Source organism: Pungitius pungitius, chromosome 21 (genome assembly GCF_949316345.1).
Source record: "Pungitius pungitius chromosome 21, fPunPun2.1, whole genome shotgun sequence".
Lineage (NCBI taxonomy): Eukaryota > Metazoa > Chordata > Actinopteri > Perciformes > Gasterosteidae > Pungitius > Pungitius pungitius.
In genome coordinates, this window is record NC_084920.1 from 9453175 (window position 1) to 9472519 (window position 19345).

Here is a 19345-nt window from a genome sequence, read left to right on the forward strand (position 1 = left end):
TTTGACCTTTGCTTACTTTCAAGCACACAGAGGAAGAGCCGGTAAGAGACAGCCTTTTGGTATTTTCTTAGCATGTCTGAATGCCGTCTTGTTTGTGCCTGTAGTTCCAAGTGGTGGACGCCCTGCACTCCTGTAACCTCCACCGTCCACCACAATGCATGTCTATTAGGGCTGTCAATACATTCCAAATGAACTAATTAATCACACATTTTGAAATTCATTCATCTCAATTGATAGCAATTAAATAATGTTGTTTTTGTTGTTACAATGTTGTTTTTAATGAACGTTTGTTTTTGTTTGGGGGGAGAGGGGGTTATGGGTACAACTGACAGGGGGGGCGGAACGATACGTGAGGGAACGTGACACAAATATTAAGATCGATAACTCCCAATCTCGTCGGTACTTCTGCGCTTTCGCAACAGAGCTGGACGTGGGGGGTATCTGGAGCTGGGACAAACCATAGTAGTAGTGGGGACCCATGGTCTTCGAGGAAAAAACGTGGCCGGATAAAAAATCCTGAGTGATCAACTAAAATATTTAGTTGTATTAATCTTGGCCACATCAATCGCATTGATTAATGCGTTTATGTTGACAGCCCTAATGTCTATGTGTGTGATTGTCTATAGTTAAGTAAGTCAGATACTCATTCAACATGTCAACAAAAAACCAGTTCCATTTGCTTTCAGTGCTGTTTTTTATTGGTAGCATGTATCTTCTTGTGGCAAATGTAATACGTTAAAACAAGAAAGAATAAGTGTAATCAGTCTGGTCCATAACTTTGCAATTATTGACAGTTATTTATTGTACATTAAGAGTTATGACAGATGCATAGAAGACTTGATGACAGACTTGTTAAGTTTGATATTTTGTTGTGTCTGATGTCACAAAGTAAAGTCCATGTCAAAGTGAAGACCAAGTCAATATCAGTTTTTGAATGAATCAAAAACAATGAAAAACAGTGGGATTAGACAAGAGAATATCGCTCACTGCTACGGTTGCCACCCGTCCCTTATAATACGTAATCGCCCTGCAAGAGTCCCTTAATATAAAATTGGGACGGGTTTTGTCCCATATTTTCAAAGTTGTCGTCAATGCAGCATCCCATGCAAATAATTCCACCCAAATTCTGTGAAGACTCGTCCTATTCTGCCCGATTGGGTAATAAAGAGGAGGGCGGGTCTCTTGGTGCATGCCTCATGCACAGCATTGATTTTGAAACTTCGTCCTGGCAAAGTAGTCTGAAAGATTTCATTACAAGTCCAAAGTCTCGTCGATGAACATTTTGTAATCACTCTCTGCAGCTGAACTTTTTGTTTCAGCATTTCTGATCAGAGCCCCTGGCCTGCGTCCATTCAGCCGGGACAGCGTGTTAACCAGACTTGTTTTCATTATCCACATATGTCAGAGACCTTTTGAATGGAAACAATGAGTGCTGCTTGCATGAATTCTACCTCACAGCTCCAAGGACAAAAGAGAAGCATGGAAAGAGGAAACTGGGCCAAACCCAACAAGAGCAATTCAGTGCAGTAGTCTCCCATACCCCCCTCCCTTCTGCCCACTCCATACAGGAAAGGCTAGTCTTGTTCAAGGAAGGAGAAAACGGAGGAACTCTGTTGGCTTTACCACACACAAACAAGTCACAGTGCTGGGATCACGCTCGGGGAAAGAAAGAGGAAAGAACCTCTTTGTTTTTCGTCCTGATCAGAGTTAAAGGCTCGGCCGGGGTTCAAAGTTCAAAGCGGCCTCTCATTAAGATCATAATGGAATTTCCATTCCAAGTCATTTCCATGGTTCAATATCCTGGAAGGGGCACTCTGCAGATTTTACATGTCATAGTCCATTTCCTTGTCATGGCTGGTTCTGTGCTGCTGTTGGGAACGTTTGTATAGGCTTCTCTCTGAGAAGTGGGTATGGAAACTAGAAACACATTCATTATTCATTTCCAACACTGAATCAATGCGGCACATGATTTAAGCTCCTATTATGATCTTGAAGAACAAATATATCGACTTGCAATTAAAAGTCCAAAAGAGTTTCTCAAGAGGTCATTTCCAATTTGAAGGGTCCTTGAGCGAGGCTGCAGAAATGAAAGGTTCCTGAGCCCTTGCAAGGTGCTTGACTCCCTGCATGTACAAATAGAGTGATGTGAACTATTATCAGCTCAATGCCACAATTATATGTGTGTGTGTGTGTGTGTGTGTGTGTGTGCGTGTGCGTGTGCGTGTGTGTGTGCTAACCATCTCATCTTTTCCCTACAGTTTGACTTTGGTGACGTAGCTGTCCACCAAGCCATCCACACCATAGAGTATTGTCTGGGATGCATCTCCAACACAGCCTCCTACCTGCGCCTCTGGGCCCTTAGCCTTGCTCATGCACGTGAGTAAAGGCTTGCATGCACAATTATACACAGTTTTATGCCTGTATAGATTAGAGTGCTATAAATCAGATTTTTTGCACAACTCCCGCATTGGCCTATGAAATACATTATGCCTGCAACACTTTATAGATACATTGATTCAATAAGGGTGAACTTTATTCATGTACATATAGTTCTCTGAGAACCTTGCTGTTGCCACAACTGTGTGTGTGTGTGTGTGTGTGTGTGTGTGTGTGTGTGTGTGTGTGTGTGTGTGTGTGTGTGTGTGTGTGTGTGTGTGTGTGTGTGTGTGTGTGTGTGTGTGTGCAGAGCTGTCGGAGGTCCTCTGGACCATGGTGATGCACCTGGGCCTGTCCTCCCGGAGTGGCGGTGGGTTCTTCGCGCTGTCAATCATCTTCTCTGCCTTTGCCACCCTCACCGTTGCCATCCTACTCGTCATGGAGGGGCTGTCCGCCTTCCTGCATGCCCTGCGTCTGCACTGGTTAGACACAAACACACACACATACCCCACACACGCCTATGCATGCTATTCAATGTATAATAAATGCTCGTATTTGTGAGGTGTACACATGCTCACACTCGTGTGCACAGAACCCATACAAAAAGTCAGATTTCTATTAAATGAATACCATATAAATAGAAAACATACTCCCCTCTTGAAAGTATCACTGTCAAACCTGAACTTTTTCAGTTTTACGTGCACAAACGAGGGATGTTCTTATAATGAAACATTCCAGATCCAAAGTGGTCCAAGCCGTGAACTTGGCCTCCAGAAAACCTTACACCCTACAGCACCACCTCCAGGAGGAGGTATTGGGAGTGTGATGGAACACAAATGTTCAGTATGCCAAGAGCAGAAAAATGCTTGGGAAATATGTCAAAAGGGACAAGCACCCGTATTTAGGAGAGAATTAGGACTGCTGCTCTCAGAGCAGATGTTATAAGTGGATTCATCTAGAACATGTCTGTCCGTCTTTTGTTCCTGTATAATAGTGAAAAGCAATCTGACCACCTTGCACATTAGGAGCCCAGCTGTCTTCTATCCATACATCAGTGTTCTTTCAAGGAACCTACAAACACTCCTGCTGCCCCAGATACTCACTAGAGCATGTGGATTAATATACTGCTGATAATAGTCCCTAACCAATGCACTACTTCCCTCATGTGTAAGATGTAGCCACAATCTCAGTTCAAACTGTAACAAGCTCAATAGAAATTAAGTAACCTTATTTGTGTTGACATTATGTTAAATCTCTGTAATAGTTAGCAGAGCTTTCCCCGAATTGCCCTATCTTATAGCACCATCAGTACCTGGAAAAACTACAGGGAGTTGGTCTCAGTCCAACATGAGAAGACTAATAAGTAGAGCATCATCCTTCCCTCAATTTTTTTGGACAATGGATTCAGGTATCATACACTCCATTCCATCCCTTTTGAATTATTTAAAGACTCACATTTTCTGTAATAATAATGAATAACGGGATAGACTGCTACAAAAAAATGGCCTCATCCTTTAAATACTTGAATAAGATATTCTTTTATCAATTTCCAGAAATCAGCGGCCAATTTAATTTTGAAAGTTCAGATGCCAGTGGTTGTACTGGGCTGCACTCCAGCGCGAGTGACCGTATGACTGTGGGGCGCTTTGTTAAGTAGCAGTGAGTTGGCTCAACAGCTCTCTGCTAAGGTTAAAAAAGAGTAGTGGAGTATTTTTCACAGAGGCGAGCAAATGGAAATAGTTATGTTCAAAGTAAACAGCAGCGTGGACGGACTGCTCTCCTGTCCATTCTTCACACGCGCATGCTTATGAGTTACTCTCACCCACACCAGAGTCAGCTGTGTTTAGTGTGTGTAAGATACAGCTCTTGCAGATGACAGTATCCTTCTTTTCAAGTGTTGCCCTCTGGCAGGCCAAATATTTGCCACAACTAGGAGACATTCCTGGGCACTCCCCTTGCTCATGGAGGCCAGCAGGGAACTGAACATTCACTCTTCACTCTGAGTTTTTTCCTCTCAAGTGAAGACATCAGAGTTTGTGAGGATTTGGTAATTACAATTGTCCGGATTCAAGTTTAAGTCAAGTTTCCAAGTAAAAAATGTACTCAGTAATGACTTTTTCTGTAAGTGGACTGAACTGAACCATGATGACAGCGATCTTCATTAAGTCCGGGGATACCTCTATACAAACTGGATTCACTCTCAAAAAGGATGATGCTAGTATTTCAAGGAATGTCGTGTTTTACAACATGCGTCCCTTGATTTAGACATCAGAATCAGACAAGGGAAATTATGAGAAATGGACAATGAATTGTAGTTATTCTAATACTAATCTTTGCAACATAACGTATTTTTGTGACTATAAGGCGCACTTAAAATCCTTTTTTTCCTCAAAAAACGACAGTGCGCCTTAAAATCAATTGGTTGATCCATACTGGTTAACGAGGATCCATTGGAGGGAAAGTCTGGTGCCAGCAGCCGCGGTAATTCCAGCTCCAATAGCGTATATTAAAGCTGCTGTAGTTAAAAAGCTCGTATTTGGATCTCAGGATCGAGCTGACGGCCCGAGGCGCCACCGTCTGTTCCAGCGCTGCCTCTCGGAGTAAGATGCACGAAAGCATTTGCCGAGAATGTTTTCATTAATCAAGAACGAAAGTTGGAGGTTCAGAGATATTGTTAATATCCACATTAACGTTTGAACAACGTTACTGTTCGGTTCTATAAGATTCTCCCCACCGAACGGGGCATCAGGAGAGGACACGTTGTTCTAACTCGTTTGTAGTTTTTTATTAAGCCGATTGATTCCACAATTACAGCTGTAATTTTCCACATAGCAGGTTATAAACCTGTATAAATAAAAAGGGGTTACAGTGTAAACAACATTATTTCAACAATGCAAAATATACCATGGTTCTTTAACATATAGTATCTGGTCTTATAAATATTATTATACTATATATATATATTTATCTATTTATTATAAGTGTTAACTGAGTGACTACCAAACATTTAATCATAGAAACACATCAATCAAATTTACACATTAAACTCATAGTCCCAAACCACAAGGGTGTACATCAGTAAACGGGAGTAAAAAGAGTGTAGTTTTAGATAGTGGCGCCGTGCGTAGCAACCCATTAACAAAATAGACCGATTTACTACATTTCCCATCCAGCACCGCAACCAGGAAGTAGTGAGTGTGACAGCGAAACCGCTCCAATTCCAAACGCTTTCGAGCCGACAGCGATTATCATACGGAGCAAATAACATCTAAACCAGAGCAGCGTAACAGGCAAACACACATAAAACAGCTCAAATGAAACAACAACAGCAGCTTACCGGTGGCGCATCTCTCCTGACGAGACCACCTGCCAACAAATGCTCGCTTCCCCTTATAGCCCGTGACGTCAATCAATTAAGTGAACCACCCACCTGTGTTACCCCGCTGCCCGGTGACGTAGTCAACGCTACACCTCCCACTTGACCGACTGATCATGTGATTTAAGGCGGTCACAGACAACAATTTCATTATATATATATATATTTTCTTTTTTTTTTTTTTTCTTTTTTTTTCTTCTCATCTCTAAGTATAGTACGCATTGTCACTGTTCAGGTACCAGCCAGTTAGAGAGGGCAGGATCTGGGCGTGCTGTCTAGGAGTCTCTGGTCTTCCACAGCGATGAGGACTACCAGTCTCCTCACATCTCTCCGTAGGATGACAGACGTCTGGTGCTGAGGATTCCTCCCAAGTTGCCCACCCATTAAGGAGGCAGGGGGGCCTGCACACGTCTTAACGTCAGCGTCTCTCACAAGTCCTTTCTTGTCGGGGTACACGGCCTGGATCCGTCCGAGCCGGAACTGCCCTCGCAATGCGTTTTGATCAGCAATCCAGACAACATCACCGACTGCTACATTCCTCTGGATCCGGTGCCACTTTGGTCGAACGAAGAGGTTAGGTCCGGCAAGTTCGCTCCACTTCTTCCAGAACATATCCACACCAATCTGGATGGCTCTGAGACGGCGCCAGGGATGAGTCTCTAAATCAATTCCTCCGGTGTCTCCTCCTTCCCTGGTTCTCCCGAGAAGAAGAGTATTGGGGGTCAAGTATTCTATAGAATCTTCTTGTTCTTGAGCCCTGGCGTCGATCGGCCTTTCACTTGTGAGGTTAGCTGCCTGGTAGAAGAGGGTTTGTAGTTCACCCCAGGTAAGTGAGCTTGTTGTCCCTCCGAGACTAGTGAGAGCCCTTTTTATGAGCTTGACTGCAGCTTCTGCAGCCCCGTTGCGATGAGGTGCGTCAGCCGGATGAAGGTTCCATGCCCACACTGTCCCATCTTTAGCGGTTTTGTCCTCTATGGACGCTTCCCGTAAGGTAGCAAGGTACCTATGCAAGTCTTGTAGGGCAGGCTTCGCTCCAATGAAATTAGTTCCCCTATCTGACCACAACTTTCTGGGATGGCCTCTCAATGCCACAAAGCGAGAGTAAGTTTGGAGGAAGCTCTCCGATGATTGGTCGTCAACGAGGTCCACATGAACTGCCCTTGATGCCATGCAACAGAATACTATGCCCCAAACCTTTTTCCCTGTTCTTTTCTTGACAGCATCCTTAATTTCAAAGGGGCCAAAGAGGTCAAGTGTGGTATACTCAAATGGGTTAGCACGCTGTGAGCGTTCTGGCGGCAGATCACTCATCATCTGCTGGCACATCTTCCCTTTCCGTTTGCGACATGCGATACAGTCGTTCACAACTTTCTTTACTATTCTCCGGCCTTGCACAATCCATGCTTTCCTCCTGGTACGCAGCAGCGTGGCAGCAATACCTTCGTGGTTCTCATTATGAGCTTCTCTTGACAGTAGTGTTGCAAGCCATGAGAGAGATGGAATTATAGGGACAGCTGTTCCATCTTCTTTCCAGGATTGGATTCGCCCTCCACAGAGAAGGATTCCTGTGCTCCCGTCGTTGTAGACCACCAAGCGATTTAGTGTTGAGACTGGGAACTGACTGCCATCTTGGGCTGCGAGGACCAGGTCTTCGAAGGCTCGCTCTCTCTCCTCAGAAGATAGAAAAGAGCGGTCTGCCTCCCACTTTGAGGAGTCTGGTGCCAGGCGTCTTCCCAGCCAGGTTTCTGCAGCCCGTCGAGTCCAGGCTATGGAACCACACAGTTTGGACAGAGTACTGAAGCGTTGAGGTTCCACAAGGCACACCAGTCCAACTGCCCAGGGCCTTCTCTGTGCGTCTTCCGCTGATGTTGCAATCGGGACAGCTGGCGGCGTCGGTTGGTTGACTCCATCCTGCTTTAGGTCCGCCTTGATGCCGGGCCCGCTCAGGCCAGTTTTTTCCTTTAACTGGGCCCTGGTGACCACTGCCGAGAAGGCCTTCCGCTGAAGTTTTCCCACATCTTCAGCAGCAGAGGGTGCAATTTCACTGGCCATCTTCATGGGCCAGTTTGTCTTCGGTAATTTCAGGAACTCAGGGCCTTGCTGCCACCTCGATCCTTCATTAAGTTCCTCCGGAGTCGCACCTCTGGTAAGCATGTCAGCAATGTTTCGTCTTCCTTCAATCCACCTCCAATCTTCCACATTTCCGGCTTTCTGAATCTCACCGATTCGATTAGCGAAAAAGGTCTGGAAGCCGTAGCTGTCCTTTTGGATGGCTGCTAGGATTGTTTGGCTGTCCACAAAGTGAATCCATTGGTCGACTTTGATGTGGCAGTGTTTTTCAAAATACCTTTTTAAGCGAGTAGCGAAGACCGCACCACAGAGTTCCGCTTTAATCACATCTCCCTTTTGATCGAGAGGGGCGAGTTTAGCCTTGGATTCCACCAACTTCATTTCAACTTTGTCTTGAGTTTCCCACCGCAGGTAGAGTACAGCTCCATAGGAGGATTCACTTCCATCTGAGAACGTGATTCCTGTTGGTGGGCCTATGGCTCCCGACGGCGTGAGGCTTCTCTCGAACCTTACCTGGCCAAGTCTCACAAATTCTTCAAAGAGCGTTATTGCAGCTTCTCTGAGTTTTAGTGAGAGAGGAGCATCCCATGTGTCTTTAGATGGGTTGTCCTTGCCAGCTTCCTGGAATGATTCTCGTACTAACATTACTCCTTTCTGCTTGGCTGGAGAGGCAAGACCAACTGGGTCGTATAATGCGGCAATCTGGCTAAGTAGTATGCGTCGGGTAAGGGGGTTTGGTGTTTGTCTCCTGACCTCCTCCATGCTCAGATTAACTCCTGTCCTCATTTTTCCTCTTTTCTTCGAGAAGTTGATAGAAGTCAGCAACCGGAGCGTGTCGGTCTCAGGTTCGTAGCCGACCCCAAGTGCTTTGTTCTCCCCATCACGCATTTGATTGGGCAGTACCAGAGTCCTGGGTACAGCTGTTTCAGCAGGGGCTCCACTCCTCCCACTTTGGCGTGACAGAACCCAAGGTTTGAGGAAAAATCCTCCCGCTTCCAGAATCTCCTCTACCCCTTTAGTGACCCTTTCCAGCATCCTGAGGTCATCGTGCGAGGTCAGGATATCATCCACATAGCTGTCCTCGGTTAGAGCTCTCCGTTCTTCAATCATATCAGCAAACTGAGGAAGATTGGCTGTCTCTCGCATTGCAACTTGCGCGATACATCCAGCAGGTTTATCACCGATATTGACTCTGACAACTGCAAACTCCTCAATGTTGTCCTCTGGGTTGTCTCTCCAGAGAAAGCGGTGGAGGTGAACTTCATCATCTTTCAGCCACACTGAGTTGTACATTTTTTTCACGTCACCCAGTGCAGCATGGAGTCCACTCCTGAACCTCAGAAGTACACCTCTGATGGGATTGAGTACCTCGGGACCCTTGTGAAGGAGATCATTTAGACTTATGCCTCTGAACTCTTGGCTGCTATTCCAGACAATTCTTACAGGGGTTGAGGAGGAGTGCGGGTTTGGTGCAACCAGATGGCTGATGTACCATTTAGGTCCTTCCCAGTTGTTAATTTCCTCCCTTGTGAGTTTTACGGCAGCCCCTCTTGATAGCATTTCATGGATTTGTTCTTTGTATGCAGCCTTCCACGCAGGTTCCTTCCCCAGACGTTTCTCAGTATTTCTGAAAGTTGCCTCCACTGCCTTCCGATTGTCTGGCAGTGTTTTGAGGTCTGTCTTCCAGGGATACGCTGTGTCCCAGTGGGGAGAGTTGCTGTGTTTGTCCGCCAGCATGTATGTTAGGCACTCTTTTATCTTTTCCAGGTCCCGCTCTTCCTTGAGGGTCATTTCTTTTCCACCAGGGGGGCACCTGCCACACTTGCAGCCACCACATTGAGGATTGCAGGCTGCTCCGATGCTGTCCCACCTGAACCACTCAAGAACCTCTTTGTTGGCGGTTGCAGTGCTCCGGGTATACTCATGTCTTTCCTCCCTCAGAGGTATGATGGTTTCTTTGTACGCCATCGAGGCCGTTCTCATGGTCCTTGCTAGGTGAGTTTCAGAGCGGTACACGGCCAAATCGACTGTCTCAATGAGATTGGGATGAGTTCCCCCAACAGTCTTTCCTAGTGGACTGTCCCAGAGAACGAGGTCTTCCACAATCTTGATTGGCTGGGGAACAAGACGACCTTCCCGGTGACTGATAAGGAGGTCAATCTTTGTGGGGCGGACCAGTTCGTCTCTGGGCACATTGGGGAAGAACTTCTGCAGCTGCTCCGCGGTGACTGATTGAGTGACCTCCGCGATGGTTTCCAGGCCATAGCAGAGAATTCTATGCTCTGCCACTTTTCCCTTGGAGGTCTTGATCTTCAGCCGCAGGGAATATCTTCTGGTCGAGACAGCCTTTTTCATCCCCCCGACTCCATGGACTACAAGTCTGATGTTCTCACCGCACAGTCCCAGGCGATCAGCGGTTTCATTTGTGATATAATTTGTGTCAGATGCGAGGTCGATTAGGGAGCCAACAAGGCAACCTGAGTTTGTCGTCACTTCCATCAGCATCATCACCACTGGATGTTCTTGCAGACTCTTTCCAGCCTTGGCGCATACAGTTGATGATATTCTATTTGAGAATGCATCCTTGTATTTCTCTCTTTGTTCTGGAGTAAGCTCTGCCAGAAACTCCTCTTGTTTGTCGGTTAGGCCAAGTTTCTTTCCTCCAAATTTTACAGTACTCTGATCCTCACTAGTGCTGTCCTTCTTTGGAGTTGGCGGTTTAGGGCACAGGAGGTAATTGTGGTCCGACACCCCTCCTTTACGACAGTCTCCTTTCGGGCAGAGGTATCTGGGTGTGCATCCTTTTCTATCCTTGGGGTGGGAACGTAAACACTTGGAACACAACCCTAGCTTCTTCAAAAGTGCCCTCTTTCTTAAGAGATCTTGCTCTCTGAAGATCCTGCAGGCAAACAGCTTGCCGGCATGGGAGTCATCTCCACAGACAGTACAGCTGGGATAGTCATCCTTCTGACCTCCTGTGGATTTTGTGAAAGCCATCTTCCCTCTTTTATCTGGGTAGTCTGCAGCACCCTTTTCCACAGGGCCTTTATCTGCAGAGCTCAGTTCCAACTGATCCAACTCTTCCAGAATCTCCTCCTGCTTCTTTAAGAACCGTAGGAGGAAATCAAAATGATACAGTGGAGAGAACCGGTTTGCTGGGTCAGTCTTGTGAATAATCCATTCCTTTTTGAGAGAACTGGGAAGCTTGCTTTCAAGAGATTGAGCAACAACACGGTTCTTCACAGCGTCCTCTTCACCAAGGATCTGGAGGTTGCACAGTGCCCTTTCTACAGCCTGGATCAATTCAATGGTTCTTCTTGGATTGTTTCCTTTGACGGGTGGAAGAGCCTGGACCTCGTTGGTGATCAGTAGGACTATTTTCGCTTTGTTCCCGTATTTGCTGTCCAGCAGCCTGAACATATTGTCGGCAGATTCACAGCTAGATAGAACTAGATCCTTCTTGACCTTCTCATGGAGACTATTTAATAAGTGGAACTTTTTTATACATTCAACACCTTGTGGGTTACCCAATTCTTCTAGGTCCTCCCACTCGTTCTTCCAGCGATAATATTCCCTCATGTCACCGAAGAAAGTGGGTAGCCGTGCTCTTTCAAGGCTGATTTGAGGCTGGAGATTATAGTTTTCTTTGGTCCTATCGGGGCTGCTTTTCTGTCTAAGGGGTCGGATGTTCCTGTTTGGTGCCCCTGTGTATGTTTTGGGCTTCAACTTGAGATCAGCAGACACGTCAGGGAGAGAAAGTAAAGAAGCATCTTGTCTCGGCTCACCAACCGCGCTGCCATCATCTCCCAGGTTTCTTTCTCTACCCTTTACTGCTTCATCGTCCTCCAGTTTATCAGACAACGCCAGGACCCTCTTCTTGAATGTCTTGTGGCGTGTCCTGAGATCGACTGCCTTTGGACCAGGGACCAACTCTTTCCACTCTTCCAGCATCTCTCCGAGTTCAATAACCTCTCTTTCAAGACCTCTGTTCCTTAGCCTGCGGTCCTTGATTGACTCCCGAGGGTTAACTTCCTCTCCTTCAGCCATAGTGATGGCCGACTCAGCTGTTTCAGCCTGCCTGAAGAACGCCTCCTCTGCGTAGCTGGTCCAAAAGGCTTCCTGGGTGGCTTTCTTTACCTCAATGAACCTTTTCTCCCACTCCGCGGTCTTCACATCAATTAGGGTTGCAGATTCTATGACCTCTTCATCTGTTGACTCCCTCAGGGCTTCAGCATACTCATATCCCGCATCTGTGACTTATCTGTGACTGAAAAATCCGCCCTGAATATTTTCCATTCTTTGAGAACTTCAGTTGGTTCCAAAAGTCCTGGTTTGGTGAGAGTAAGAGCCCGTTTTGTGAATGAAGCCTGTGCTCTTGATCGCACACTTTTAAGCTTTTCCAAGTCTGCCATTGTGACTCCCTTTGTGTTGACTGGAGAGCTGGTCACTGTCAATGTGATTACGCTCTTTTATCCTATCAATGGGCAGTTTGATTAATGATAACTTGGGATCAGCCACAGAAGAGAACCAAGAGGCCAACAAATCCAGGGTTGGCCGAGCTTCCTTGATGAAGCAGTCCGTGGCTGGTTTCACTGCACTTTATTCAGTGGGCCTCGGTTTATAACTGTTCGGTTCTATAAGATTCTCCCCACCGAACGGGGCATCAGGAGAGGACACGTTGTTCTAACTCGTTTGTAGTTTTTTATTAAGCCGATTGATTCCACAATTACAGCTGTAATTTTCCACATAGCAGGTTATAAACCTGTATAAATAAAAAGGGGTTACAGTGTAAACAACATTATTTCAACAATGCAAAATATACCATGGTTCTTTAACATATAGTATCTGGTCTTATAAATATTATTATACTATATATATATTTATCTATTTATTATAAGTGTTAACTGAGTGACTACCAAACATTTAATCATAGAAACACATCAATCAAATTTACACATTAAACTCATAGTCCCAAACCACAAGGGTGTACATCAGTAAACGGGAGTAAAAAGAGTGTAGTTTTAGATAGTGGCGCCGTGCGTAGCAACCCATTAACAAAATAGACCGATTTACTACATTTCCCATCCAGCACCGCAACCAGGAAGTAGTGAGTGTGACAGCGAAACCGCTCCAATTCCAAACGCTTTCGAGCCGACAGCGATTATCATACGGAGCAAATAACATCTAAACCAGAGCAGCGTAACAGGCAAACACACATAAAACAGCTCAAATGAAACAACAACAGCAGCTTACCGGTGGCGCATCTCTCCTGACGAGACCACCTGCCAACAAATGCTCGCTTCCCCTTATAGCCCGTGACGTCAATCAATTAAGTGAACCACCCACCTGTGTTACCCCGCTGCCCGGTGACGTAGTCAACGCTACAGTTACCATGGGAGTGAACGCTTAATAAAGTTTGATTTAGCACAGCCGATCTAGTGGATGCATAACGCAACCCCAGTATCTTCTATTCTATGCGCCTTATAATCCGGTACGCCCTATATAGGAAAATAGTTCTAAAATAGGCGATTCATTGAAGGTGCGCCTTATAATCCAGTGCGCCTTATAGTCGCGAAAATCTGGTATTTACTTAGCATAACTCTCCCCACATGAGCAGGCAGCCCACCGGTCTACTTGTGTTGGTGCGGATGTGAGTGTGGCTCTCAATAGCCATATTTGGTCACAGAGTGTACTACTTATAGATGTCTCATTTACTGGCTCTCACGGTGCCTTCTGCGTGGCTTTCCTCACCACATTTGTAAATGTCCACGATGTGTTATCGAGTATTTGAACAGGCTCGACTTGCCGCTAGCTTGGCATTTAGCATGTGTTTGCCAGAAATATGTGCTCCTGCATGTGGAAAGAGTTCCACTTGGATTTCCCCAACGTCAGTTGGTGATCCAAGTTTGTCACGTTTCAATAAGGAACCTTTATACAAGCCATTAATAAGTAAACTCACTTTCTATTTGGTAAAGTTAAGTTTAAGTACTGCTCAAAGAAATACTGATAAGTTTCTCAACTCATGTACAGTTGTAAACGTTAGTAATGCATCAAAGGTTTTTCATCATTACATACAAATGCATTAATTATTGTTAATAATCAATTAACAGATTTTGGACAACTCCATGTGGTCAAAAGCAATCAGCAACTTAAAGGTTGCTCTGACTAATGCTTCTGACTCATCAACTGAGTCTTAGTAAATGATTGATGATTCATTAATGATCAAAAAGTAATCAGTTACAACATGTAACCTCTGTAAAGATTGGCACTCTGAGGCTCTGAGCCTCGGATCCTCAGAGCCTCTGACTACTCCCCCACCACAACGTTTTTCGATCTTCGCCTACACAGGCGTTTCAGCATTGTTTTCAAGATGGAAATCACATACTGGGTATGCGAGTGATGGTGTAAACAGGGAAAAGGTCATTAATACGGTCACATGATAGGAGTTGGACGGATCAGGGAAGGAGCGTCGGGCACCTCGGTGGCTCAGTTTCAGAGCCATGGGGTCTCACAGCCTCAGAGCCTTGCAGCCCAGCCAACATATAGGAACTAGTGCTGTCAAAAGATTAAAATATTTAATTAACGATTATTCACATTTATGTCATAGTTAACAAATTTGTATCTATTCTAAATGTGCATTCCTTTATTTTTTTCCCATATTTCTTTTTTCATTTTAATGCTCTTATCAACATGGAAAAGTGGATTGGCATGCTTTATGCAAATGTTTTATTTTACTAAAAAAACAAGTGCATATTTCAGATAAACCAGGCCTCAGCCTATAGTGCAGTTAAACCGTGACAATGAATCGTAACAGTTAGGTTACCAATAAAAGGTCAGCCTACTACCTCATTGCTTTCAGCCAGCTACTCAGACAGACAAGCCTGTTGACAGGACTGTCATCCACCCCCCCCCCCCCCCTCATATGCAAGGCTGTTATTCTTATTATCATCCATTTTTATACACCATCAGCCATTTTGAGAGTGCTGAGCAGACTATACTTCTACTGCTGCTCTGTGGGAGGATTTCCTTTCCCTTTGACTTACTTAATGGAGGGTGCCCTGCCTCTAAAACATGCAACAACATCCCAATGAATTTCTATTTATCCGCACGCTTATGATTGACATGACATGCTAACATGTTAATGACAATACTTTTAGTGCTATTCTTCTGGGGACAGCAATACTGGTTGGTCAACCAATTTTATACAGAATAGCAAATTAATTATTGGGTGGATAGTACAATGTAGCTCAGACATTCAGGTTCCCCTCTGGTAGGATTCTAACAGCCTTGGTAATACTTTTCACAAACATGATTTGTGTTAGTATTGACCTCGTCTAGACAGCACAAAACATGACAACACATGAAACAACTATGACCTCTCTTCTTTACTGTCTTTTGCATCAACCTTTTTGCTGGTGGATAGGTGGTAAGGATATTCTGTAGAACAACCTGACTATGCTATAGGCCAATTGATTTGTCCTAAACAGTTAATGGAAATGCCACAAATTTGTTTTTAAATCAACAAGTGTTCAAGTGTTGATCCAAATACATTTTTTTTTTAATTCCTCACTTTTTCAATTTTGGTGTGATGATATAATAAACCATGCTTATGTCACCATCACTTTCTTGCTTGTGCTCCTTTCTCAGGGTGGAGTTCCAGAACAAGTTCTACACTGGCCAGGGCTTCAAGTTTCTTCCTTTCTCATTTGAGAGCATCCTGGAGGGTCGATTCGACGAATGATCGGAGACCCTTTCCCTTCTCTCCTCTGTGTATGTGTTTGTGAGTGTGCATGAGCCCAAGTACAGCCTTCTGTCACCCTCTAGTGATCCATTTGTGAAATTCTTATTGTGTTTGAGCTATAATGTGGTCTTTATAAAAAATATTCCAATGCACATGTGCCAAGCTGTACCCACACTGGAGCTCCTGTTGCTGTGGCACGAAACCATCACTGTGCTAAGCACTCACCTCACCTCTGCTGTCATAACATCTCTGTCAGCTTTCCTTCAAAGACAGCCTTTACCAAATACATTTCAATCCGGAGAGACTTGTTGAAATTGGAACAATGCTTTATTATAAACAGGCATCAATATTTATAGTGCAATGTTGTTTGGGGCTTGAACTCTGCCGTAGGATAGACCATGGGCTGGGATGCACTACCCTCCCCTAATCAGCTGTCTGTTTACCCACAGGGAGAGAGGAGGCCACCAGGCCACAGCCTGTCCAGTCTTCCTGGCTGAATTTTTGCCTAAGCTTAATTTGGCAAGGCCTGTTTAGTGGTAGACCAATCTAGTTTGAATACAGAAGTAGATAAACAGCTATTACTACGGTGGCACCTCACCTATTAACCCAGTTATCCGGAAAAAACCTGCATAAAGTTTCATTTTAACAGTCGATTGCCAAGGCAGTGCCAGTAGATCTCTTGCCATTGAAAAACAAATCACTTAGTTTCTGACACATCGGTCACCACGCATGCACGGTCAACCGCTTGAGCTAACGGAAAAATTGGCTTACTTGCTTATTAACTAAGAGGGGTTGCTGGACCAAGTAATAAAAGCACACACACACACCCCCACACAAAAACTGATTTACCATATTAATTCATGTAGATAGCTCTCCAAGAAAAGTAGTTTGCAGGCCTAAAAGGTGTGGGCACCCCTGGAGCATGTGTACCACTAACAACACAATGTTATGGCTGAGCAAGCTGACCGTACCAAGATGGCTATATCTATGATGTAGACAGCGTAACATGGCAGTTCAATGTAATAGAAATGTTACCTTGTGCATATGTACAGCTTGGAACAGAGGCATTGGAAAAACCTTTGAAGATTCATTGTGCAAATGGAAATGACTGTAAAACCTGCTGTCGTCTTGCTCCTGTGTCAAGCCATGTCCTCGGGTAGAAGCATGAGCAATCAGAGGGAATGTAACTGAAAGGGAAGTTTCTGCTGCTACAACTTTGGCATGTCCATATATCAGTCACTACAATTAAGCAGAGCCGTAATAAACCGGAATTATCCTGTAATATACTGCAAGTGCAGCTTGTTGGTGCCCACTGTCTGTTGATCTGTAACTTCCCTGTGCTCCCTCCGTGTGAATTGATGTTGTAAACCAGGTGGAGAACTGAAATGATGGATTGAGCTTTAAAATAACTGAGGTGAATTGTTTGGAAAATATATCTGATTCAGAAATGTGAAGAAATAATATCGTTAGAGAAAGAATCAACACAACTTGGTTCATCCTTGGTGCTTAATAAATTAACTCTCCTAACATGTAATAGCTTGGATAGGATATAGAAACAACCCTAACGTTTCCATTGATGATTGTTTGTGCAGAGAACATTGATATTATACGGATTAAAATGTGGTACATCTCAGCATCCGTGTCTCAGCATCCGTGTTTCCCTCTCTTGCGTTTCCTTGGAGGGAGGGACTAACACACAGGAAAACCTGCCACAATTACAAGTAACTGACAAAAATAGCTGTAATTTAAAATAACCAGAAAATGTTCTGCTCACAGCCTGAAATATAACATGCTTCCGTGACGCGGTCACAACGTCGCTGGTTTTGCAATGTATACGCTATCCTTTGTGATGTTGATTCATACACGGAAATTAATACTGTTAGTAATCAGCGATGTGTTTTCTGTATTCCTCAAAGGGGGATGACGTTACAGCAACATCAACATAGCTACTGGTTTTTGAACCTACTGGTTTGACTACGCGTGCGTGTTTGTTTTGCCCCGACAGCGGCAGATGTTGTCTGCCTCGGTCACCTGATCTGTCACACATTCGCAAACATATTGCTGAAAATGTTCAAAATGCATCCCATATCCAATGCAGCGATTACGATTGTATAAGTGAGCACTACATCACTGCCACGTATAAAGAAATACAGAACATACAAGAACATACATTTATTAAAAGATCGCCGCAACCTGGATTCGACCCATGCAGTCGAGCAAAGCAGAAACACTTTATAAGACAGCGGCGCTACGCCGTTGGCCAACCGAGCTGTCCGGTGCGGCTGCTGATTTCAATACGTCTTATTAAGTTGCACATCGTCAGTGGCAAGAAAACCTTTTGGTTCAGGGTGAGCCAAGACAACTGGTTTGGTGGCGTATCATGGAACACTTCCAAACATGTGTATCGATACTTTTTTCGCGAGGCTGCAGCCTGGAACAACCGAAACATTTGGACATAAGAGGATTTTATGTTCAGACGGTCATACAGTGACGTGCATCACAGACATTTAAGAAAGTAATTCAAGAAAATATATATTAATGAAAGATCGCCACAACCTGGATTCGAACCATGTCGAGCAAAATAACAACATATCCAGGACGGATGCCTTACGCCATCGGCTACTGGAGCTTAGAGGCTTTACGACTGTTTTTTGTACTTGTCAAATAATTGCACATAGTCAGTGGCTAGAAAAACGTTTGACCTTTGGAAGCTGCGCATGCGCATATCTTAAGTCATAATTTCGACTTTTTAAGTCATAATTTCGACTTTTTAAGTCATAATTTCGACTTTCTTAAGTCATAATTTCGACTTTTTAAGTCATAATTTCGACTTTCTTAAGTCATAATTTCGACTTTTTAAGTCATAATTTCGACTTTTTAAGTCATAATTTCGACTTTTTAAGTCATAATTTCGACTTTCTCACCCTTCTTTTTTTTTTTTTTTGTGGCGGAAATGGGCTTCCATAGATATTTGAGTGAGTTCTATTACTAAAGTGAATTTGTCCGCACTGTTGAATCAGCCGTCTCCGTCATGAATTAATTAAATCCTCGTCGGCCCGCAGTGCATGCTGGGATATGGTGGGCCGCAAAGGATAGGTCCGATGTGTCCTCCGAATTGGCTCCTGCCGTATGCGGTCGACGAATGCGTCCTTAAGGATGCAGCCTAGGCGACTTTGAGACACAGCTGGAATTGGAACTGTACTCGGGCTGCGACTGATGACGTCTCACGAGTTCACAAGAACACACAAGAACGGTATATTGAGAAACCCTAACCGTAAACCCTATTGGCAAGGCAATTGCAGCAGTGTAGCACTTTTCAACAACAAGTCAATTAAAGTGCTTCACATAAAACCATCAAAACATAAGGTGAAATAAATAGATGGATAAAAGCGTCAGCTAAAATGACATGTAAAAAATTTAAAATAATTGAGAATGTAATCAAAGTTAATCATCCACTTAATTATTGTATCTAAGCAGCAGAAAAGTCCTTAGTATTGTTATACTACGCTGTTATTTTAGGGACAGAAGCATTCCTTTCTGGCAAGGCAAAAGTTGGGAAATTTTTGCTGATTTAAAAATGATGACTACAAAGTGACTATTAATTATTATTATTATTATAAATCATTGATTGAGATATGTGATGAAACAATTACTTCACAATCGCGTTTTAACAAAAAAAGTTTAAACGATTTCCTTTTTCATAACTTGATCTTTTAGTTAATTTCATTCATCTTTTATTTTGAAATATTGTTCCGGAATATCTTGTGTATCATCCCGTCCAC

General features: G+C 44.1%; 1 protein-coding gene across 2 annotated transcripts in view; it reads left to right on the top strand.

Moving 5' to 3' along the window:
- The window catches only part of LOC119212803 (V-type proton ATPase 116 kDa subunit a 1-like), a 32651-nt gene extending 15455 nt beyond the window's left edge, over positions 1-17196 (top strand). For both annotated transcript variants that reach the window (XM_037463580.2, XM_037463581.2), the window contains exons 19-22: positions 24-41; positions 2259-2376; positions 2687-2858; positions 15470-17196. In XM_037463580.2, coding sequence (XP_037319477.1) covers positions 24-41; positions 2259-2376; positions 2687-2858; positions 15470-15563 — 402 coding nt within the window. In that variant the 3' untranslated portion in view covers positions 15564-17196. The remainder of the gene's footprint in view (positions 1-23; positions 42-2258; positions 2377-2686; positions 2859-15469) is intronic.
- Positions 17197-19345: the final 2149 nt, after the last annotated feature.